Source organism: Ascaphus truei, chromosome 3 (assembly GCF_040206685.1).
Source record: "Ascaphus truei isolate aAscTru1 chromosome 3, aAscTru1.hap1, whole genome shotgun sequence".
NCBI lineage: Eukaryota > Metazoa > Chordata > Amphibia > Anura > Ascaphidae > Ascaphus > Ascaphus truei.
In genome coordinates this window covers 391,892,153-391,910,238 of record NC_134485.1, presented here as the reverse complement: position 1 = coordinate 391,910,238, position 18,086 = coordinate 391,892,153, and the positions used below count along the sequence as shown (strand labels likewise).

General features: G+C 38.0%; 1 protein-coding gene across 4 annotated transcripts in view; it reads left to right on the top strand.

Moving 5' to 3' along the window:
• CNTN5 (contactin 5) overlaps window positions 1–18,086 on the top strand; it is a 1,772,202-nt gene that overhangs the window by 1,269,569 nt on the left and 484,547 nt on the right. For all 4 annotated transcript variants that reach the window (XM_075592453.1, XM_075592451.1, XM_075592452.1 and 1 more), the window contains one exon: window positions 10,941–11,036. In XM_075592453.1, the coding sequence (XP_075448568.1) occupies window positions 10,941–11,036 (96 nt within the window). The remainder of the gene's footprint in view (window positions 1–10,940; window positions 11,037–18,086) is intronic.

Below are 18,086 nucleotides of genomic sequence, written 5' to 3'. Positions count from 1 at the left end.
CCTGCTGCACCAAGATCCCTTCCAGGTGGAGGCGCTGTAAACCAAGAGACGAGACAACCCCAGGCTTCCAGTGGCGGAGGCATAGGCCTCTGTTAAGCCACACAGGTAATCAGCAGCACGCATAGTTCCCTTAGACACGGGGAATGGGGCTTACATACAGTACAGTATATATTTAACTAGCTGATGTACCCGGCGTTGCCCATGATGTAAATGTGTGATAGTTATTATGAGCAACAAAGAGTGTATGGATAGGTGAAGCATGTGGTTTAAAGGTTGTCTAATAAATGTTGAAAGAGACATACAATTAATGTGTGCAACCTGGGGCACATCAGTTACTTACAAATACAGTTCAACAGAATGTAAATTGTATTGAGAAAGTTAATCACACAATGAAAGTGATTGACACAATCGTAGGTGTACCGTTGACAAAGATGTACATTCCTGAGCGTGAGATCATGTTGATGCTCTGAAGACGTATGGACGTATAATAGTAGTTATACTGTTGTATTACTTAGTAGTGTAATATGTGAGTGTAGGGTGAATGTTTGTTTGCAATACTTAGCGTAGGTATATGTGTAGACAGGGTGAGAGTATGAATGAAGGTGATCGTGGCAGCATGAGTGGTGTTGTGGCGAGTAGTGTAGGCGTATGTGTAGTAATAAAGCATGATGTAGAGGTAGTGCATGTTGTAATTGTACAACCCATCAATGCAGAATGTTGTAAGGGTCATAGTACATTGGTAAAAGAGTGTATGTGATCAATAGAGAAGACATAATTGCACACAGTTTTCAGGCTCCCAGGCCAGTGAAGATAATGTGAGGCAAGTGTCATGGTGAGATTCCAGACTGTACATTGTGTATTAGATGTGAGTGTTAAATGTGCAATGTATGTGTCCATGTAAGAGTGACATGTAATACACAATGCACATAGAATGTGATCATCACAGTACATTATGAATGAGTAGTAGTTGGTAGATGGGATCCATAGAGAATACATAATTGCACACAGTAGTAGTTGTTAGATGTGTGTAGTGTGTTACCTGGTAGTGTTCATGCGTCGCAGACACGGCGGATGTCCTCCCATGCATCGAGCCTGGCAGGCAGGCGCAGGTGAAGGGAGGCGTGAGGAGTGCTGAGTTGTCAACGTGCGGGGATGTGATCGTGAGGTCCGGTTGCGCGGCGCACCTGGCATGCACAGAGGTGAGCGTGATCGGCGACGGGCCTGAGGTTCCAGGAGGCGGGAGGAGGTTGGTGTTGCAGCGCACGTGACTGAAAGTGAGGCTGAAGGGAGGAGGGTGTGAGCTGAAGGGAGCAGCGGCGGCGCACCTGAGGTGAATGGAGCAGCACCCCTTAGGTTCTGGCAGGCGGGAGGAGGGTGGTGCGGCGGTGCACGTGAGGGGAAGTGAGGCTGAAGGGAGGAGGGTCTGAGCTGAAGGGAGCAGTGGCGGCAGCCCTGAGGTGAAGGGAGGCGGGAGGAGGGTGGTGCGGTTGCTCCCGTGAGGGTAAGTGAGGCTGGAGTAGTGTGGAGGCACAGCGGCTCCCGTGAGGGTAAGTGAGGCTGGAGAAGTGCGGAGGCAGGAGGAGGTTGGTGTAGTGGTGGGGCTGAGGTGAGGGAGGGTGGCGGGGGAGGGTGGTGTGGCTGTGGCAGAGCCCCTGGGGGAAAGCGAAGCTGGAGGAGGGTGGTGCGGCGGCGCCCCTGAGGTTATCTAAAGGGGCAAATCACAAAAATACTCAATGCTACATCCAATATGACAAAAAATATATAGTTAAATACTTAACTGTATGTCTTCTCATAAGTAAGGATCATTTAGTTAAACTATTTGGCTATAAGCTAGGCTATAAGCCTACAGCCATATCATGGCATGACCACTCTGCAGGTTCTAACACTTACTGTGGGTATTCTAATTTACCTCGGCATTGGAGGGAGAAATATCTTAATAGACCAGCCCTGAACAGGTGCATGAAAAAAACTTGCTACTTAAAAAGTGGAGATGTCATGATGTATGATGCCAAGATGGTGGCCACATTTAATCACCAAACACTGCACTAGTGTCTGTGTAAAAATAAGTATTTCTTCCTACCACTTTAGACTTGATAAAGGACAGTTCAGCCCGAAACTTCGAGTCTCATTCACCAGGGTGTCAGCCTACTACATGTCTGTGACTGAGTTTACTAAATATAAAATATTGTGGATCTGATGTAATTCTCAAGAATGGCAAATGTATCTTTGTAACAGTTGCAATCTGATGAATTAAATGATGCTTAACAGTCCACGACTGTGAGGGTGCAAAGGTCAGATATTCATTTGTCTCTCAAATTTAGCATTAATCCTGTCAAAAACTGTTTCTTTGCCTGCAGTAAACTCCCCCGAATGGGATGTGGTGGGACACAATGTTTTAGGAATTACAGAGATAAAATTATGAGAGTATTTTAATATTCAAGCATTTTTTCCTTCAAAAGAAAAACACTTGTCTCTTCCCAAACCATAAAAATTTAATTTGAGAGTAAGTGGAGGGGGGGGGAGGGGAGTGGGGGGGGGGAGGGGGAGTTAAGGACATTCCCAAGAGGTGGGCTTATTCAGTTTCCAATGTAGGGACTTTTAGGATAAAGCCAATGCATTTGAGATATGAATTTGGAAAACAGAGGGAGTGGACTATTCCAACAAGACGTGAACTCTCATATTTCCTACTCATTACCTCCTGAGAAGCCTAAATTATGTGGTTTTATATATTAGGAATATCTGTTTATTGTTACCATTATTTTTATGAATCTGTCTGCAGATATTGTTATACTGTATGTTTCTTGTAACATTCTTTTTCAGGAAAATAAGCACTGTACTATTTTTGTATATTACATCTAAAACGTAATAAGTACAGCTCAACCCCGTTATAACACGATTTGTTACAACGCGAATCCGCTTATAACGCGATGCAAGCAGGGCTCCCAATTTTCGTATTTATGAATACTTTACAACACGATTATTGGTATCTTAAATACTTTATTGTACAATGCATACAATAGTACATTATTTCTAACGCGATCCACTTATAGTGTAATGTGATTCTTTGGACCCCAAGCACAGCGTTATAAGGGGGTTGAGCTGTACTGCTTTGGGCTCCAATTGAACTTTGCACACTTTGAACAGAGTAACTGCATTTTTGGACACATTTTGCTACTATAGATTTGTGTGTGCTAATTACATGTTTTTCTTGATAAACGGGGACCAAGGAACCCTAGTGATAATACTCATATTGTAGCATTAATATGAAATACTTTTCTTTATCCATGGTAGTGGCTGCAATTTAAGCTTATATTTGAGACGGATTGAGGTGAGATATTATTCACTTGAGGGACCCTGCAGGGACAAAAGTGGATCAGCTAGGTAGCTGAACATATTAACCCTTGTCACACATACAAGTCTTGGTTTTGGTAGATTTTTGATAGATTTTTGGTAATGACATGTACATGAGCACTCCTGGTGTGTCACTTTTTCCATCTTAGCCAAGTATAAATTTAAGATAGGTTGAACTTCTTTTAAACTCATCTACTATGTAACTATGTAACTTTATTCTGAAACACTTTAAGGCTACTGTATGTCTTCTGTTTCACATACTGTATTGTAGCTTTCAAAGGAAAGGCTAGGCTCAAGAAATGCATAGCCAGCAAGCCTACTCACGTACAGCTATTTTAACCTGGAGATCTCATCATTGTGTGGTTGTTTGTTGACCTTTCATTGTAAAGCTGATTGTGGCTACATGCCATCTATTCTACACAGATAAGTTAGGGTGATTTAAAAGGGTCAACAAATCTCCACTGATATAGAACACTTATGAGCATGTTCACTTGTCTCAGACAGAAGTACAGTATAGTAGTGGACAATGCTATTGTTGCATCATCTGATAGTCAATAACAATTGCATGTAAATATATGTTATTCCATCTGCAATGTTTTCTTTAATTCATGAACATAACAACTGAACATGATGTGTGTGAAGGATAAACTGATCCTTTTTAATAACTACTTTCAAATGCACAAGTCCTTTCATACAAGGATTTGCTTTCTGCAAAGACTCAAAGGATCCCCCGCAGTACTATTTAATTGTTATTTAGCCAATATAGATTTAATATTTCTTAATAAAGTCTTACTAGAAGGGGTCTACATCTTTTCAAAAGTAAGTGTGCCTTGCTGTATGATAACTCGGCCTGACTTTTTGATGCTGGCAAACAGGACGTGTCTGAGGGGCAGAAATACAGAACTTGAAATGTCACTATAAGTGCATCACTTAACTCATGCCTGGGCCTGTTATTGACTCTTCCTAAATCATAAGCTAAAGCACACAATACAAAAGAGGTGAAAACTACCTTGATGCAATGATGCTGTAAAACGCGAGATGAAAATACTTCTTTCAGTGTCAATTTAATGGCAAAATTGCCTTGAAACATAGAACATAATAAAAACATAAGCTTTTGCTAAATATCTATGGGGTCTTTGTTCCTGACTTTGTTATTGTCTTCTCTTCTCTTTTTTGCCTCTGACCTTCCCAGTAATAACCTTGAATTCGTCTTCTCATTCTTTCTTTTAAAACTATTTATGGAAGAATCTGCTGCAGGCAAACCTTCTACTTTTTTTTTATCTGTTGTCCCATAAACACTATATATTTTTTTCCATTTAAGTTTGGTAAGATAGTGCTAACATGACAATGATCCGTACAGCACTATATGGTACTCTCATAAAAACACACAACAAAAATACTTCTGTATTTAACCTTTGCTTAAAGAAGCAATTTCCTCAGGGCTCGCTCTTTTTTCACATGTATAAGAAGGCAGTCTTCAGAGCTGAACCAGGGAAGGTGTAGCCGGTAATTCATGGACGTTGAAAACCCCTGTTTGAGACGGGCCAATAGTAAGGCGCAACAGATTACCTTGCTACTTCCTATTGGCCTGTGTGATGCAGAAACTTTAAACCTCCTGTGGCAGGACGGCCTCGCGGCAGGGTCAGTAAGACGCTAGACGCTGTGTAAAGTTTTAACTGTAGTGGTTTATTAGCCACTAACAAATAAACATAATGGGTACTGTCCCTTTAAATCATAATAAAACATAGGAAATAAACACCTATTCCCTTTAGGGAAAGCTAACTACACCATAGCTTTCACCCTCACTAACTGCATGGCCTGCTAAGCTGGTTCCCAAGACAAAACATGCCCTGGCATATAGAACAAGGTAACACCGTCTCTGCATATAACAATAAAGTGTTTTTGCTTATCTGTCAGTCCTTATCTTTATCCTGGGTATGATTCCTACAGTAGCTGGACCCCGCAGGCCTGCTTCTTTCAGTCCTAGGGTCCATAACAGCCAGACTCTCCCCGGCTGGGAGAACTTTCACTTCCTCTCTCTCTGTGGAAGAAAGCAGTCTCTCAGCATAGCAGCTTCCTGTGTCTTTTAAAACACTTCCTCATTCAGACAGGCTGATTAACTCCATTAGTTAGCAGCTGCTGCTGGCTTCTCTATGAGGAATTAACGTTCTGTGGACTGGAAAAGAACACTACTTCACTGTTCCAGCCTACTGAGTCAGTGACTCTGTCACACTCCATTTTGTTTCACCTGGATGGGATAGTATCGTCAGCACCTTCCCCAGTAAGTACCTTGGCTAGCAGCGGTTCCCCGGAGATTAAATGAATGAAGTTCAACATATACGTATACAGCTGCAACTGACGGTTTTAGACCATTTGCCATGGAAAATCTGTGGCTATCTCGCAGTAACGCTGTGAGATTTCTGCAGTACGCTGCGCAATTTCTGCAGCCACACTAATGGCCCATCGGATTAACACTGGGGGGATCCCTGCATTTGAATGGGACTCACGCTGTGTGAATCCTACCGGTCTGCGAGTCCCATTCAAATGCAGGGACCCCCGCTGTGTTAATTCGATGGGCCATTTCTGCCTTCTGTGGACCATCTCACGAGTTACTGCGAGATAGCCACAGATTTTCCAAGGCAAGTGGTCTAAACTGGCAGCTGCATCTGAACGTATATATATCATGTACATATTTTTAAAATGTAAAGAAGGGGGAGGAGACAAAGACAAAAATAGGATGCGGAACTGCTCCTTTTTATTTGTTATTAACCATACAGTACTGTACATTCTTGCAGAGGTGGAACTAGGGCAAGGTGAGGGGTGCAGAATTCGGTTTAGTGTAGAATTTTGAGACCTCCATTCCGTGGAATCTGATGAAGAAGCCCCATTCATTGCAATGGGGCTTGCTGGTCAGTTCACACGAAATACGATGTGCATAATCCATTTAACCATTGTTTTTACCAACAGTGCTTGTACTGTAAATAACATGGCAGAGTTAACACATCATAATAACTGGTGCAATAACATATGCTACATCTGAAATTGTTGTAACAGAATGACTTATTCAGTGGTTTGAAATTATAGTTGGCTTTGAGAAAGTAAAATGGGCATACCATTTGTTAATTATTTTTTTTAATTGATTAATAATGAAAATCATGTTTAACTTCAATAAAGGAATTAAATATATCAAACACTTTTTATGGACTATTGCAGGAATTGCCTACATTTCCTAACAATTCTAACCTCAGCCAATTTCTATTATACTACGTTTCTCCACATTTAAGAAGTATCTTAATTCCTTTTCTTATCTTCACATAATAGCAACAGAGTTCTATGATTTTGATAAGAATTCCTAAACCGAGCTGTGCAGATTATGCAATTTAATCTCATTACATGCTTGTTATCTTTTAACAAAATAGTAACTTCAAATGACATAGATAACTGATAAGAAAATATGCCTAAGACCAACTTTGTAAAAAGGCCTTAAAATAAAATGATATCTTCATTTTAGTTTTCAAATAAGTTACAAACATTAAAGCTCATGTGTACTTTATACGGTATCTGCCATAGTTACAAGAAGTAGCTATTTCCATGTCAGGTATTCAGTAAAGAAGAAATAAAAAGCGGAGTAAAGGGTCACAGATAATCGCAAATAAAATATGGCAAATATCCAAGAATACTGTGTCTGTTCAGTGGTTTTATCATACTGTATTGACTACAGAATTACGTATCACGTAATATTTTTGGTGCCCAGAGTTAAAGGAGGTAGATTTTACCTCAGGCATGATGACATGAGTTGTGAGTACAGATGAGGGAACCTGTCTGAATCTAGTCCGGCTGGTTTTATCTAAATCCAATTTGCACACCAAAATCCGTCTGCGGATTAGGTACTAGAAAATCTGAGTGGAAACCTCAAAATCTGTCATTGGATCCAATCTGAAGTTTGATTTTGTCTTTAGAAGGAGGAGGAGTGACTGGAATGGTGTACTGGTGTCAGACCCAACAGGATTAAAACCCATACAACCTTTATTATTCAGGGCAGCAGCTCTAGCAGTGTGAGCAAAACCACCTGAGGGATAGAATCACTGTCACAGTACACTTTTGAGCTCTACTTCTCACTGAGTGCTCTTAACTGTACAACGCACTTTACCCTCTCCTGGATAGAGAACAATATCTAATATGCAGTCTTCTGCTATGAGACACATTCTGGTGTGGGAAGTGCATTTATTTGAATAGGCAGTAATGTATTCCAGCACTGAAGGTGCCTTATGGCAGAACACTGCTTAGTAAATATGATCCACTGTCTTTATCCTTTATAAGATTAGAATCACTAACTCAAGTCACCAGGTCACTTTGTTATATTATTTTTTCTCTGCATTTGCATTATTTGCTGTGCTTCACCTTGTTTTTACTTGTGTGGGTCAGAAAACCTTTGTTTTATTTAATCTCACCTGGCCTCAGTAACTCATTGCACTCGGTACAACAAATTAGATATACCTTGGAGATATGTTACTAGATTATATTTAATTTGCTGCAACTTTTAGTGCCACTTTTACTGCCACTTTATCTGTCAATGGTTGTTGTGACATTGCTTTGTGTTTCATTATTTGTACTGTATGTAATATATGAGGGTGTTTAGTCCTCTGAGAGTTATCTATATTGCTTGTAAGAGCCAGTAATGGACAGCACAATAAAACAAAAAACAATATTGCATTGCAATATCCATTTATAACAGGAAGCAAGTAGAGTATCTATTAACTATATTCTATCAATTTATTATCTCTAAATGCATAATTTGGTCACTGACATTGTTATTGCACTATTTAGAACAAGAATATGCAAGAAGGCAGAAAATCGGCACAAAAATGTGTTAAAAGTATATGTATATGAGGAAATGATAGTCCTAGATATGCAAACATTTTCAGTATGGAAATGTTAGTGTTATTATCAAAATGATGTCATTTTATGTGCAGAAGTGTAAGTAAAATACAATTTCAATTGAAATCTTAGCAAGTGGATCATAAGCAATTGTTTGGATTGGAGTGGTAAGGAAAGTATTTTCTCTATAAAAAATAGATGTTTGAACATTTTAAATGTATAAATGGCAGTTATTCCAAGTTAGAAGCCCATGATGTAAATATGTCAAAAGTATAATCTCAAAAACTCTTATTGTCACATCAGCATCTCCTGGCACAGTTAGCCAATTTTTCTTCTAAAGTGTTTTAATGTAGATTTATGAAATGATTTACAGTATACACAGTGGTATGAAACATTACATTTGTCCTGTAAGCAGTTTCAGCTAAATGTGTACATTGTAGATTTCCATTGTTATCAATCTTTGCTGTCACACTTCAACGTAGAGTTGACCCTGAGAAGGGAGGGTGGGGAGTATGTGGAAAATTTTCAACTACCTCAATAGAACTCAAAGTATAAAAGGATATCATTTTTATTGCAGGAAAAAAAAACCAGGTTGATTTCTGCAGTTTGGTAGAATAGGACATTTGAGATTAGTACAGTATTTTAGGTGTTGCAAATGCTTTCAAATGCAATCCTGAATAACAGGAAAGAAAAAAACAGGCACACCGATAAACTAAGCCCAAGCAGGGGCTATTGGAGCTTCATTCAGTTCAAACTGCTACGGACTTGTACAGTATATCACTTAACGCCAGATTTAGTTCTGATATCTTTATCGGAAACCAGGGAATCCTCCCTAAATAGTTCCACAGTAAGCCTGTGGCATGAACATTTTTCTTCTTTGTATTGTCACTTAATGAAGCAACCTCTGTCTTTTCCCTGGCCTACATTTCATTTGAGCTATGGTAATATAGGTGTTCTAAGATGGGCTTTCAATAAAAATAAAAATGTGCAATATTCTGGTGGCTCTGAGGAAGTCCCTACTGTACTGTACTAAATACATAATGTGTGTTGGACAACTGATAGTGTTATTAACCAAATGTTTTACTAGTCTGAGAATGCAATTACAGCTCAACCTCATTATAACGCGATCCGTTACAACGCGAATCCGCTTATAACGTGAAGCTAGCATGGCTCCCAATTTTCGTATTTATATATACTTTACAACACGATTATTGGTATCTTAAATACTTTATTGTACAATGCATACATTTGTACACAATTTCTAATGCGATCCGCTTATAATGCGATGTGATTCTTTGGACCCCAAGCACAGTGTTATAAGGGGGTTGAGCTGTATAAATAAATGGTTTTATGCTGGAATTGGGAGAGATCATCTGCATTTGTCCTCAATAAAACATCTAGGCCAGTGTTTCTCAACCTTTTAAACCCATGTCCCCTTTTGATAAACTTAAAAGTGTCACTCCCCCCTTCAAACCTGCTTCCTCCAATCATTTTATTTGAAATGTGAAATATTTCGAATAAAATCAAATCAAAGCATCTGTAAATGTAGAAAAAAATATTTATTTCGATCTTCAATGGTTTTTTATGACATTAATCATACATGATTTGCTTCAATTGTTATCAATGTGAGCCATGGGGCTGCTTGCTTGCCACAAGCTTTTGGATTCACATTTAATTCTTGACTTCTTTTGTGCGCACTACAAATACAACACTGTATTTTTTTATGTATTTTTGTACTAAAATACTCATGTTAATTTTTAAATAAAACATGTACTCACCTTAAAACAGTAAAAATGCAATAGTGGTATAGCACATGGCTGTTTAGTGACACAGTGGCACCATCAACACACAACAAAGTCCACAGCATAACTCAGAGATCAATAAAGAAAAATAAGGAACGATAATAGGTACGCTACTGCACATCATAGGATGATACAATAAGCTGTGTACTTTCTATAGTAAGAAAGCAATAAGTATAATTGTTTTGTTTTTTTCCAAATAAAGAATTATATTAGAATATTTCATATGTTTTTTTAAACTACTTGCCTCCCCTGAAATCTTGATATGCTCCCATGGGGAGGCGCGCTCCACCGGTTGAGAATCATGGCTAGAATGCAAAAAGGCCCAAAGCCTGCACTACAGTGTTCATATGGCAGCTCCTGGTGTTTATTCTCACTTGCTCACTACACCAGAGCTGGTTTTCATCCAGTTTTTAGAGTCAGAAAAACTTCCATCCCATAATCTTCTCAGATACGGTTCATTAAGTGAAGAATGGTCAAAAATGTCACCATCCTACTGTGCAAAGCTCGTAGAGACCTATCCCATAGCAGTAATTGCTGCAAAAGGAGCTTCCACCGAGTACTGACTTAAGGAGCTGAATACTTATGCAACCAATACATTTCATTTTTTTTCTCCTTTGCTGAAATTCAACCTCCTCCACATATAACAGTGTTCAGTTTAACCACTACAGCTTTGCAGCTTTGAATAAAAATATTTAATTTGAAAAAAAAAAAATGCGCATACATATTTTTAATTCAACAACTTGTGCCTTTAATGGTAGAAGGTGAATACGTCTTCAAACCACTGTATGTAATAGGAAATACTTTAACAAACTCTTTTAATGGATGAATAAAAATGTGAAAAGTATAAAGAATGGAGATCAATATGTGTATTATTATGTATTATCAACTAAAATACTTTTATATTGACAGATCTTGGAAATTTTAGTGGCCGGATACGAAACGCAGTCTTGGTGAGAGAAGGCCAAGGAGTTGTTTTAATGTGCTCTCCTCCACATCATTCACCAGGTACAGTGGCCTATATTATATACCTATTTTTTTTTACCGTTTTTGTTTTTTTAAGCAGCCAACATGTTAATGCATCTTTCTCAATGAATAATGTTAATTTTATATGGTCCACCTATTTTACATTAGTTTTATTTCATTACATTTTTTTTGCTGAGATCTATTGTAAAATTAAATGTGACATTAGCTTAACTACTATGTAATACCACAATGCATGACAATTTGTTGTATCTTTAACCTACTCAATCAAAAGAAAAATCAAAGATGTGTAAAAATCCCATCTTATCTTACGCTTGTCAAATGTAACTCTAATGCAAAAATGTCTACTAATGACAGACTGAGAACATATTATCTATTCGATTCCATTTAGAAATCTCAATGTGGTTGTGTTATTCAAAAATGGAATGGAATTGATGTTATGTCAAATTGTATCACATTATCCTCAAAACAAGTGCATGCAAGTCACCCTACATTGTATATAAAAGCTATAGCAGTCATAGCATTGTGTCAATGTTGGAAAGCCATGCTTGAAATATTAAGAGGTTTGAAGATACATTATGAAAGAGAACACATTTAAGGAAAGTATTCATGTCAAGTTGCAGGAAATGGGAATGGTACAGATGTAATTGTGATTAAAGGCATTGAAGATGAATAGAACAATATTTAATTTGAATATTAAATAGACTAAAGGTACTTGCTTTTGAAACGGTTCCACACAAGAGGTTAGTGTACAAAATAAAGCTGATTGGACTTGGTAAAAATATCTGCACCTGGATTGAAAACTGGTTGGAGGAAAGACAACAGAGAGTTGTCATAAATTGAACTTTTTCAAGTTGGACTAATGTTGTGAGTGGAGTGCCTCAGGGATCGGTACTGAGACTCCTGCTTTTTAACTTGTTTATTAATGACCTTGAGTTTGGCATAGAGAGAAAAGTCTCCATCTTTGCTTATGACACTAAATTGTGCAAGGTAGTAGAATCAGAGCAGATGTAATTTCTCTCCAGAAGGATTTGGATAGACTAGAAATGTGGACAGGTAAATAGCAGGTGAGGTTTAATAAAGTTAAATGTAAGGTTATGCATTTGGGAAACAAGAATAAATAGGCAACTTACATATTAAATGGGGATAAATTAGTTGAATCCTTGATGGAGAAGGATTTAAGAGTGCTTGTAGACAGCAGGCTTAGCAACAGTCTCCAAAGTCATGCACTAGCTGCAAAGGCAAATAGGATCTTAACTTGCATTAAACGGGCAATGGATGGAAGGGAAATAAACATAATTATGCCCCTTTACAAAGCATTAGTAAGACCACACCTTGAATATGGAGTACCATTTTGGGCACCACTCTATAAAATAAGACACTATGGAACTAGAAAATGTGCAGAGACGAGCCACCACATTAATAAAGGGGATGGAAAATCTGATTTATGAGGAGAGCCTAACAAAATTAGATTTGTTTACATTAGAAAAGAAGTGTTTAAGATGATAACTATGCTAGCTATGATAACTATATACAAATATATTTGGGGATAAAACAAGGAGCTTTCAAAAGAACTATTTATCATAAGAGCCGTACAAACGACATGGGGTCATCCCTTAAAGTGAGAGGAAAGAAGATTTTATCAGCAACAAAGGAAAGAGTTATTTACAGTAAGGGCAGTTAAAACCTGGAAATCATTACCAATGGAGACTGTGATGGCAGATACAATAGATATCTTCAAAAAAAGGTTGGACATATTTTTAGAAAGGTATACAGGGATACAGTATATCAAATAAGTAAACATGGGAAGAATGTTGATCCAGGGAGTAATCTGATTGCCAATATTTGGAGTCAGGAAGGTATTAATTTTTCCCCTTATGAGATATCATAAGATGATATTTCAGTGTTTTTTTTTTTGCCTTCCTTATCTACTATGTAACTATCCCTGCCTCAAGCGTTCTATAGGCCTAAACAGCAACCAGAGAGATTTACAGTAAGGTGAAGCTGGAGCACAGACAGGATCCATGGTAGAAAAAATGAATATATACCATGGCAACTCCAAATAAAATTAAATGTATTTTGTGTAGCTCACCATAGATATAGGTGAAAAACGCACCTACGCATTTTGTGCGTTAGTACTTTATCAAGGTGTAAGGTACTGTGCACATGTTCCGCCCCCCCTCCCCCCCCCCTTCTGGGAGATTTAGTCATGGCTATTGCTAGGTGAAGTGCTGATTATCTGTTTGGCACAGGAGAGCTGAGGTACCTGCGATGGTGTGGGGGAAAACAGGCAGACTTTTAGGAATTCCTCTGGTTCTTCTTCTTGGTGACAGCACCTCCAGACATAGGGGATTCAGCTATGACAGTCCTTACTCACAATACTCCCTCCACATAGACTGCCGCGGAGCCAGAAGTATATTTGAGGATGATTTTTATTATACCAGCCACTGTGATGTTGCTACAGCGAATGCTTTTGTTGGTAAGGTAGATCCTTTGCTTCTGGATGATACTAGCCTGCTGGTAATAGTGAGGCTTCTCTGGATCAGGTTAGTGCCTCAGCCCATGAGGGACTGAGCACATGTCTCTCTCTCCCAGCCGAGATGAGAGCTCAGAGCTCCTACCTCATGAGGAGATAGTTGGAACCCCAATCACAGACTGAAGGACCCACCCCTAAGAGACTGAACTTCATTCCTGTAGCTCAAAGAGGGAGGGCCCAGCACATGCACCTCCACTCCTGTCACTCAGGAAGTCAGCATGAGGAGGGGGAAAACCCCATAGGACAGCCTGTCACTTTCTGTGTCTTACTAGAACTTACCTGTCAGGGTAGGTAGAGAGCTAGCTGGACTAGCCACCGCTATTGTACATACATATAGTATACAGAGCACACATTTTTATAGTTACCTTTTGTTCCATTCATTGCTAGGAATGACGTAATCGGCAAATAACTCAGAAGAAAGTAGCGGTGACACAACGTCATCCCCTTTGACTCTGAATGTCAGCTGACTAAAAATAAAATAAATAAAACTTTAATCAGTCGCCGAATGGACAGACACAGTAAAATATGCATATACATATGACGAACAAGAACAATATTTTAACAACGTATTAATGAGAATGGGGACATTAATACACCCTGGACACTTATGGATTTATACCAATCATCTACACAGAGTATACATGTGATTTTTGAGCACACTTTTCCACCCAATCTAACCAGAAATCATTAAAACATAAAATATACTGTCTAAAAATGTATGTTTTTATTTATTTAGCACCAGCAGTAATTTACAAAAAATAGATATTATAATACAGATATTTAAAATACAATAAATGTATCAAAACTATAAGCACTCCATATTCGTGTTATAGAAAGCTTGCAATCAACTGTAAGTGATTTCTTGGGGGACAGCATTGGAAGCAGGATGTGTGCTGGATGATAGTGCCTGCCAATGATAGTAGGTGTCTCTGTGGTTATGGGGAGAATTATTAACTCCAGACTAATTAATGTACTCAAAGTAAATTGAGGGTTAGAAAGTTCCACAGGTAGGGACCAGTATAATGTATACTAGCTGCAGATATGAAAGGGTTGGAGAGGAGGCCATCGCGAGAGCACAGCAGACTACCTTGGATAAAGCGAGAAATTAAAGATGAGCTTTAGCAGCAGAGGAATGTAGAGCTTTAAAGGTGAAGAGGAGAGATTTATACAGTAGGTGATAAAGAATTTGATAGAAAGCCAGTGGAGGCGTTTAAGTAGTTGAAGATCAGAGAATGCTTTGGGAGAAAGTGAAATTATTCTAGCTGCAGCATTTTGGAGAGTTTTAAAGAGAATGTTGTGAGACCTCACCTTGAATATGAAATATTATTTTGGGCATCTCTCTACTACAAATAAATGATGGAACTTGAAAAGTGCAGTGAAGAGTGACCAAATTAATATAGTGCACGCAATGTCTGATTTACGAGGAAACACTACCCAAATTAAAATGTATTACTTTAGAACAGAGGTGTATAGGTATGAACCACATTTAAACATACAATATACAATTTACTATCCCCCCTCTTTTTTGTATACAATATACAATGTCAATATATGGAACTTTAAAAAGGCATTTTCATCCCAAAGACAGTACAAATGACACAGAATCATCCCTTGAGATGAAAGAAAATGAGATTTCATCAGCAGCAGAGGGTTTTTTACAGTAAGAGCAGTGAATATAAGGGGCTTCTACAAATAGAGATGTTGATGTCAAAAACACTAGATACATTTCAGAAAATATTAGACATATTTTAACTGTGCTTGCAATGTCTTGTATATAATGTATACTCTGTTCATTTATGTAACTGTATTTGTTACCATTTATTATTTGTCTTAACTCCATGCCCAGGACATATTGAAAAAGAGAGGTAACTCTCAATGTATTACTTCCTGGTAAAACATTTTATAAATAAAAATAAATATATTTTTTTATGTAAAGGTGTAGAGGGATATGTTACATACATTATAATATAGAAAAAGCATTATTCCAGGGAGAAATCAGCTTGCCACTACTATCAGGATGGAATTTGACCCTTTATGAGACATAATTGGCAAATAATGAACTGGGGTGGTTGGCATTTCTCTGGATCAATATAACTACAGTATAAATAGAATTGTACCCAAACATTTACATTGCAAGTTTTGAAGGGCAGGTACTCTTTAAATCCCATTGTTAACATCCTGTATAATGTACGTGTGACACTTATATCACCTCTCTGTACTGTCTTGATAATGCTGTAAAGTGCTGTGTACATGGATGGTGCTACATAAATACAAATATAAATGCAGTACATATCCAATTCGATTTTAAGAAAGGTTGACATGTCTTTTGTTCAACCTAATATACAATGTTACCCATGTAGTAGTAATGTACAGTAGTCGAGATGGAAAAGAATAATCGCATGACTCAAAGCTGCAGTACACGGAGAGGAAAGGGCAGATTTTAACAACATTATAGAGAACGAGGTGACAAATTTTAGAAGGAGAATGGATGTAAATCAAGAAAGAGAGAGAGAAGTTACATGTAACATCTGTGGTGACAGGATTAATGATGGTGCAATTTACTGTGGCCGAGGAAGCACTAGGTTGGACTACAGTAGGTTTATCAGGAAATATGAGAAGCTCTGTTCTATACATGTTACGTTTGATGCGCCTGAGTGCCATTGCCAAGGATATAATCATTATGCAATCAGAAAGAATTGGACTTCATGTGTGAGGTTAGGCATAGATCGATATATCCGAATACCACCTGGGAAGAAGTGATACTGGACCTGAAGCTAAAGATGATGATGAAGTCATCAAGTAGTATTTTAGAAAGAGAAAACTAGAGCTCCGGGTACCTAGAGAGTTTAAAATCTCTTTAATGGGGCTGACTTTAGTGGAGCTTTCGGTGCACAAGCACCCGATCCGCATTATTGCAGAATAAGAACCTATGTATCTCAGGTAAATATCACAGATAATATTATTGTCCTTAGAGAGAGTTGTTAAGTATATTTTGAACTGAAAAGAGATTTTAATCTTTTCACCCATGTAAAAAAAAAAGGGATTTGTAGTTATTATGGATTATACCATCAATGAACATCATCACCACTGCGTGTTTTGCTTCTTCCAGGTGAGAGTGAAGGTTCTGGTAACCCTTGCTGATATTTAAATACAACTCCTACCTGTAAGTGAATCGATTAATATAATTGAAGAAATGCAAAATAATTACATCAATACAAATGAATAAAAAACAATTCATGCGCTCCTACCAATTTGGGCTAAAATATACTAGTGACATGTTTACATTTAGAACCTAAGTCTGTGTAACAAAGGAGTCATTTGGGTGCATCTTTTGATCAAAACTTGATTCAAGCCACAAAAGAATAAAAGAATCACACCTGACACACATAAAAATGGCATCTCTTAATTTAGTCCCTTTGCATTGAGTCCACCTCGTCTCTCTTTCTACTAATAAGCGATCTAAGTCACCTTGTTGACTGTCAAGTTTGATCTGTTCCTATGACAATCCGATAAATGTGAAACTCTGATGTGAAGCCTTTATGTATATGATTAAAATGTCTATCTACTGCGCTCCATTCCTCATTGTTAATGATGTTGTTAACATGTTCTATATGACTGTCGCATCAGCTCTCTGTTTTTTTTATCATACATATAATTTCCTACATGAACATGATATTAAACATAGAACTGCTATAGATTTACTATTAACAAATACCTTAGGGGCTTATTTTGCACCAGCCAAAAGCGGCCGCTTAGGCAAATATACTGTACAAAAAGTCCCTTAACCTGATACTTTCTTAGACCAGAAGAGTTGAAAAAGCAAAATTGCTTTCTGGAATAGTTTTATTACTTTACCTAGTTGATTTGACTATTGCATGTGTGAAACGACAATGAGCAAGGAGATCATACAAATGACGTGCCTTTCTATCTGTCATTTGAGGATATTCAAAGAGTATATCTCTCAAATCATTGTCCTGTAAACTAAAAGGGCATTCTAATACTTTTGCAATATCTCTCGTAGGTGCACATTTATCAAGTGTCCCATTGAAGTCTATGGGAGTTCACGCCGGATTGGGTGCGATAACACATAGCAGTGTTTGATAAATGTGACCCGTAGAGCATTATTCTATAAAAGCTGATTTTGGACTGAAAACGACCTAAGTATCTCTGGAAGCAGGGGGTCCCCGGAGCTGAAATGAACACAAGTTCAGCTCTGAAGACCCCCTGCTTCAATCCTGTAATAATAATAATAATATGTGTATTTTTTTTTTAACTGAACCCCATATTGCTGCTTTAAAAGTAAAAATATTACATTGAGTGAAGCAGAATTTCATATATCCGATTATATTGCGTGAATCAAGAAACTCCCCCTTAACTGTTCATTAAAATACTCCAAATCACAAGCTGATGCACATGGGCCAAAGGTTGGAGCAGAGCATCATGATACATTGAAGTTTCTTGGCACATCATCCCTGTTGCGTTAGACTTTTTTTTTTTTTTTTTTTAAACATATTTGCTAGGCAACAGTATCTATCTGG